The 7,822-nt window shown below is 44.7% G+C and overlaps 1 protein-coding gene across 1 annotated transcript; it reads right to left on the minus strand.

Moving 5' to 3' along the window:
- Nucleotides 1-1,165: 1,165 nt before the first annotated feature.
- Nucleotides 1,166-4,842, minus strand: LOC128884975 (uncharacterized). The gene is made up of 3 exons (XM_054138703.1): nucleotides 4,690-4,842; nucleotides 3,479-3,603; nucleotides 1,166-3,049 (listed from the first exon to the last, which is right to left on the minus strand). Exons 1-3 carry the CDS (start codon nucleotides 4,711-4,713, stop codon nucleotides 1,411-1,413), a joined length of 1,788 nt encoding a protein of 595 aa, XP_053994678.1. The 5' UTR covers nucleotides 4,714-4,842; the 3' UTR covers nucleotides 1,166-1,410.
- Between the last annotated feature and the right edge of the window lie 2,980 nt (nucleotides 4,843-7,822).

Raw genomic sequence — 7,822 nt, forward strand, 5'->3', positions numbered from 1 at the left:
GCATGAAGGAGAGCCAAGGCTAAACAAATCTAAGTTGTCATACAAACACAAACAAACACAAACAAACACAAACAGTTAAAGCAAGGAAGGTAAAGTAAAGAAGTAGATCATCCCCGGATCATTGATATTGCTATCGATATCCGTGTGTGTGGACGCCTTAATGACTGAGAGTACAGTAGCACGGATTAATTTATGCCGTCGAAGCGTGTGCGGTGCGCGCACACGTGTGGGTGCAAAGACACTTTCTCTCCACGGTCGAGGTCTGCCCCTATCAAGCCAGACTTCCTTCCATAACAGATCCAACTTTCTCCCGTGTTCGCGGCGTCGCGTCCGTGGCCGTAGGCCGGCGCATTGCGTCATGTCGAGCGTGGGCACCTTCGATGACGAAGCGAAATAATAATGCGGAGGTGTTAACGAATTATTAACAAGCCTCTGTTCGTAACGCGCCGAGATTAATCAAGCGACAACGCTGATACGTGTCGTCGAGTATCGACGCCGGGAAACGAGGATGCCTGCGAACGATTAAGAAAAGAAAGCGATCGGAAAGCACTGCCTATCCAAACGATGAGTTTCATTTATGTGCACAGTTGCGATCGAACTGTACGATCGAGGCGTATTAGAAACGTTCAATTTTTGTTGGAGAATTTATTCCAGAATTTATATTCGATAGAAATGAAATTGGTTAATAAGGGAAATCCTTTTAGTACAGGATAGAGTATATAAATACATTCATGTTTTATTCGATGGGTTTGTTTGCGCAATTTGTTCACGATACAAGTACAATTACGAAGGAAAGCGAAGTCGATATGTAGCGAAGTCGATATGTAGCGAAGAAGCGAGGTGTATCCGGAAAAACCTAAGCTCGATTTGTACAGCACCGGGCAATAAAGAACGACTCCAGTAATATTGGTTCACAGAGAAAAATACAATCGCGAGTCCAACTACCGCTGCTCCACTCGAAGCAGAAAAAGCTACAGGTTCGAGTGAAAAGTTTCACAAAAACAATCTAATCGTGATACTTGAATGACACTACTCGTAATTCTGTCTACTATCTCGGAAAACGAAAGAGATCATCTAGTGGATGCGAGTGAGACAGACGGTGATGAAAGGACGAAGACCCACGGTGTTTTAACAAATTATTAATCAACTTTATTTGTAACGGCAGTGGTTAACAAAGAAAGGGTAACAACAACATCGTATAAAAGAAAATATACATAAAGGATGGAACGCGTTAGCGTCGGCACCACGTCGAAGAAAGTAGAGGAAAAGGGTCGGAAGTGTGTAAGTCAGTCGATTAATCCTTGGGGAAGCTTAACTCTCTAGAACTTAACGTACACCTAAGATAATATATACAGCGGCTTATGTTACAGTACTCTTAGCAAGATTTTTGTACAAGCATCTAAACGACGATCACTGATTGGGGAACGCGAAGTTGGCCGTAGCGACGCTTTGATTTTGCGTGACCGGCGGTGGCACCAGGTCCTGATTGATCGTCTGGAGTTCCGTCTTGGACGACCTGTCCCACCTGACCTTGTTGTCGTCGATCTGACGTTGCTGCTGCTGACCTTGACCGCTCAGCTTCGAGGCAGCCTCTGGAACAGACCGCACCAGCTGCGACCCCTTCGCTTGAGTATCCTTGCGATCCTCCCATCCGTGAGGGTGATGATGGTCCTCGGACGGGAACCACTCCGATATCCAAACAGGCTTCCAGATCTTCTTCCACGCCGGCACCCAGATCTCCTTCCAAGCGGGCACCCAAATCTGCTTCCAAGCCTCCTTCCACGCCAGCTTCTTGTCTGGGATCCATTCGAGCTTCTTGTCCGGTTTCCAGATCTGCTTCCAAGCCTCCTTCCACTCCAGCTTCTTGTCAGGCACCCAGATCTGTTTCTTGGCAGGCTTCCATATCTGCTTCCACTCCTCCTTCCATATAAGCTTCTTGTCGTCCACCCAGATCTGCTTCTTGGACGGCTTCCAAATCTGCTTCCACGCTTCGACCCACTCCAGCTTCTTGTCAGGTACCCAGATCTGCTTCTTGGCGGGTTTCCAGTACTTTTTCCATACCGGTTTCCATATCAGTTTCTTCTTCCAGAGATCGTGGCTGGTGTACTCCCATCCATGTTGATCCTTGCCGTGATAGTGCTCGCCGGGTATTCCCACTTTCACCCATTCGGGGATCCACAGCTTCTTCCAGGCAGGTACTTGGATCTCCTTCCAAGCCGGCACCTGGATCTCCTTCCATACGGGTTTCCAGATCTTCTTCCAAGCCGGCACTTGTATGTCCTTCCACGCTGGTACTTTGATAGGCTTCCAGACGGGCTTCCAGATCTTCTTCCAAGCCGGCACCTGGATCTCCTTCCAAGCTGGCACTTGTATCTCCTTCCACACTGGTTTCCAGATCTTCTTCCAAGCCGGTACCTGAATCTCCTTCCAGACCGCCTTCTGCGTCGGTACCCAGATGGGTTTCCAAATCTTCTTCCACGCAGGCTTCCAAATTTGCTTCTTCGCGGGCTTCCAGATCTTCTTCCAGCCTGGCTTCCAGATCAGCTTCTTCTTCCAGTAGCCGTGATCGTGATGATGATCGTCGTGATGGGCGTCGCCGCCTCCACCGCCAAGGTCGCCACCAGCCAAGTGTCCCAAGCCACCACCGATATCTCCACCCCCAGAGTGACCCAATCCTCCGCCAATGTCGCCGCCACCGGAATGGCCGTAACCACCTCCGATATCGCCACCTCCAGAGTGACCGTAACCACCTCCGATATCGCCACCTCCAGAGTGACCCAATCCTCCGCCAATGTCGCCGCCTCCAAAGTGACTTAAACCTCCGCCAATGTCGCCACCTCCGGAGTGACCCAAACCGCCGCCAATGTCACCACCTCCGGAGTGACCCAAACCGCCGCCAATGTCGCCACCCCCGGAGTGACCGTAGCCTCCCCCAGAGTCGCCGCCAGAGTGACCAAAACCGCCGATATCGCCGCCATAGCCACCTACGTCGCCGCCGTGGCCGTCACCCAGGTCACCACCCCATCTCTTCTGAGCCTCCGTTCCATATCTGTGTGGAATAGTTTGCTTAATTTATCAGTAGCGGTAGATTGTTAGTTTGATAATTACTTATAACGTATGGGTAATATTTGTTTGTTTCGAAGTCGTAGTTCGGCAGTGTTTGGAGGCTGGAATGTTTTAAAGAGAAGTAAATTTTCATAGTTGGAATTAAAGAGTATTCTTTAATTAACTATTGCTCTTTGAAAGCTGAATGATTATATATTCGATTCAACGAATCATGTTTTTAGAAGATGGACCAAATGTAAACTAAAGGTGGTTATTAATATTTTTCCTTTGATGATACTGCTCTATTAATAATACCGTTGTTTTATAATGAATTCAAGAAATCCATCCGGTCGCGGATCCCCAAAATCCATAATTATTTTTCTATAATTCACTTTCTGAATTCAATAAAAATAAATCGATGAAATAGACATACGGAATTTGCTGCTGAGATCGTTGCTGAGACTGCTGAGATCGTTGCTGAGACTGCTGCTGCAACGGACTCTGATCCAACGCTTTGCTCGCCACAAGAACGGCATGCAGTAGCACCGCTAGTGCAGCCTGCGAACAACGTCGTCACGTAAAAATCACGGAACTCGAGGTACAGCGACACGCGCACAGTGGCACGTTCCGCCGTACCAGGTATTAAATGCTGATCGTGTTGCTTCTAAAACCTGGCAAATATTTTTTTAGTGTCAACGAAAGCTCGGAAGGTCGACGCTCGCGTGGACCGAAAACGCACTCGCTTTTACGGAGGCGTAAAAGTGACTTTTAGCGTCCTCTCGTTTATGGAACGTCGCTTTCGAAACTCGCCGTTGATCGATAATTAAGTAACACGTTCGTCGACAAACAGCGAGCGCCGATGGACTACTCGCGGGCACTGCCTCTGTTGGTACCGGGTTTCGAGATTTCGATTTACACGTTGGTATCTAATAATCATGCTCGTTTCTATCGAGTACCACTGTTTCGAGTATAGATATAAGAGAGTGAAAATTAGTATTGGCTTTTGTGAATATCACAAAGGTATGGGAGCTGATTTATCTTGATCAAATCATTGATATTGATTCTGTTTTATGAAAATAGAAAATAGAAAAAAATAGGAAAATTAATATGGAGTCTTGTGAATTTACTCAACGACTCGCGAAACTATATGACCTGATTTATCTCAACGATATCGTATCGATATCGATTCTGTTTCTATGGAGTATTTCTTTGGATACATACAGAAAAAGAAAAAAAATAGAAAAATTAATATGGAGTCTCGTGAATTTACTCAACGACTCGCGAAACTATACGACCTGGTTAATCTCAACAAACCATTGACGACGAGTTCCATCCCTTTCTATGGAGTACCATGGCTCTGGACACAAGAAGCGAGAGAACGAAAACTGAATATAGTGAATTTACATACCGATATCTCCTTGCGAATATCACAAAGGTACCACTCTTTTAAATAAAATAAAGAGACAAATTAATACAGAATCTTCAAACGTCCTCTCTAAAAATACTACGGAGTGAGATTGTTTCAGGTCACTCCCTCGGCAAAATTTCTCAACTTTCTGCAGGTACACGCGACCTTCCGACACTAAAACCACCGAATGGCGTACGCAGTAACCGCGTGTAAACTTATTTTAAATACGAACTGACCGCGCATCCCGGGCGAATCCTCATATTTCTCGCAATGCCGCCCGTCGGGCTCGGGCCGCGTACTCTTGTTCCCTAAGTGCAGGAAAACGTAACTTACTTCGTCCAATCAGCGGAACGCCGTAGTTATATAGGCGCGTATTCTCCCCCATGCGCGAAGAAGGCGCCTCGTGGTGCGTTCGGGCCAGGTGGGCGAAGGTGGTGGTAAAACGGTCCCAGGTGGAGGAGGAGACGGTCGCGATGGTTGGCGGGTTCCAACCGGCTCACCATTATGGAAAGCTCGCGGCGATCCCGGAGATCGGACAAATTTTATTCGATTAACAGGTAAATCAAATCTTTAAACTGCTTGGAAATTCTGCGTAAAAATTTACCTGGTTTAGTTTTCTGTTTACAGCGTCGTATCTACAACTGCGTTTCATCGGCGTCTGCAAACGTTGGAATTCTATAGGTATTTGTATATTTATTATGTAAATTAATAGTATATAATAAAAGCTCGTTGCGCGATGCATCAATTTTTATCGTATCTCGCGTTTCTTTATATATACTTTCTATAGGTGTTTATATATACTTAACAGGTAAATGAAATTTTTAAACTAGTTAGAAATTCTGTATAAAAATGTACCTAGTTTCATTTTTCTGTTTACAGCGTCGCATTTACAACTGCGTTTCATCGGCGTCTGCAAACGTTGGAATTCTACAGGTGTTTGTATATACTTAACAGGTAAATGAAATTTTTAAACTAGTTAGAGATTCTGTATAAAAATGTACCTAGTTTAATTTTTCTGTTTACAGCGTCGCATTTACAACTGCGCTTCTTCAGCGTCTGCAGACGTTGGAATTCTATAGGTATTTGTACATTTATTATGTAAATTAATAGTATATAATAAAAGCTCGTTGCGCGATGCATCAATTTTTATCGTATCTCGCGTTTCTTTATATATACTTTCTATAGGTGTTTATATATACTTAACAGGTAAATGAAATTTTTAAACTAGTTAGAAATTCTGTATAAAAATGTGCCTAGTTTAATTTGCTGTTTACAGCGTCGTATCTACAACTGCGTTTCATCAGCGTCTGCAAACGTTGGAATTCTATAGGTATTTGTACATTTATTATGTAAATTAATAGTATATAATAAAAGCTCGTTGCGCGATGCATCAATTTTTATCGTATCTCGCGTTTCTTTATATCTTATTTGCGGCTCCGTGTTTCCACACAATTCTTCAATTCCTTGGATAATTGCAGATAAATGACCTTCTCTAAAAATATACCTCAGTATGTATCTCGTACTTCTACCAATAATAAGCATATCTTTTTAGTCATTTTAGATTAGGAGCACGACGAAGACTAAATGTTTATAACGCCATTGCAATACGAAGGCTAACCTCGAGCCAGCAGTTGTAAGAGGCGCGGGAAGATAGCCACGCGCCTCTTAGACAGGGAATCTTCGCAAATAAGATATAATAAAATTCACCACCGCCCGAGTAAAGTTAATTTCCCTGGATAGTCGTAGCATTTTCAATCGATTGTATCGTTGATCACGAGGAATTCGATTCCATCGCTACGACCGTTCCTCCCCTCTGCTCCGTCGCGACCACCTCCCGGTGAACCTGGCGATCTTTCTTCGCGCCGCGGCGGGCCAGCGTTCCGGAGAAAGTGATCGGGAACGGTGATCCGGTCGAGCGCGCCGAGCGGTTTCGTTCTACCTGTATTCGTGCCGGTCTGTTCACCGAAGGCGAAGTTCACGGGACGGCAAGGTTATGCATCAAGGTTATACCTGGTGCTCCAGATAATCCGATCGGGATGGCTGACGGGAAAGAAATCGAGCGTGGAATTTAGAAACGAAGTTGAGAAACGCTGAATTTATACGCAGTAGTAATGGAAAATAGAATGTTTCGATATCGGCGGCGAGGAGAATAGGAGCTTAGAATAGGAAGCGTATTTACACGTGGGTATGTGGAGCTCGAGGGCCGTTCCTGAGCACCCCAGACATTTTAATAATTTTAATAACGAAGAGTAGATTGGCTAACGGTAATAATGGTACCCTCTGTTCACAGGTGAAAACAACACGCAAAATTATTCACGTTTTCGTCTCGAGCCAAGGATCATGACACGCTATTCAGAAAATAGGTAAATTTCCACTGAAATAATGGATAAATAAATTTTGATACATTAATAGTCTCTGTGTTAGACGCGTATTTTTATCCCGAGCCAAGAATGCAATTCAGAAAATAGGTAAAGTTCCTCCCGAATGATAGATCGATAAACTAGACTGTAAACGAACGAATTAATGATCTCCGTACAGCGATATTACCGTGCCTCCCTCCCCGTGGTTCCCTTTCGTTACCTGTTCTTTTTTATTTCGCAGACGGTTCGATCGATTTCGGAGCTCGTTCTGGAAGGTTTCTCTTCCGGGCGGCCAGGGGGCTGGACGCTTTTTCTTTCACGTGCCCTGGGCGACGAACGGAGCCCTAAACAGGTACACGGTCGAATCGGGGACAGGCGAAGTTTCTTGAACGCCGGAGAACCGAATTTCGTTGCGGATCGTTCTCTCTTCCGGATCGTTCTCTATTCTTTCCTTAGTTTCTGAGCCTATCGATGTTAGTAATTTCCGTATCGCGATTCGTTCAAGACTAACTATCCTCGTTCGTCGCGAAACAAGTTCGTTTAAAAGCAAACAAAAATTGAATTTATTGAAAATCTGAATTTACTTAAAATTTACTTAAAATTTACTTGAAATTTACTTGAAATTTAATTAAAATAAATTGAATCTATTCGAAACGAATCTTCTTGGGGAAGCTAATAGAATAAACCGCCGGAAGTAATTACTTCTGCTAATCGCAATCGAGTATCGCAACCCGAGAGGCTTCGCCTTCCAAACGGGGGAATCAAACTTCCTCCGTTCGCGTGATTTCTAACGCTCCCTAATTAATTAGGCATGCGGACGACCGCGCGCGCCATTAACTTCCGAACGAAATTCGTAGCGATTCGGTCAGCCGAATTTTATTGCCCGTTAAGTAATACAATTTTAGACGACAAAGCGACGAACACCGTAATCGGTTACGTAACGTGTGTTTCAAGGTCATCCGAGGTTATTAGAACACACGAAAGAAGAGAATCGTTGACGAACGAGCGC

This window comes from Hylaeus volcanicus, chromosome 2, assembly GCF_026283585.1.
Source record: "Hylaeus volcanicus isolate JK05 chromosome 2, UHH_iyHylVolc1.0_haploid, whole genome shotgun sequence".
NCBI lineage: Eukaryota > Metazoa > Arthropoda > Insecta > Hymenoptera > Colletidae > Hylaeus > Hylaeus volcanicus.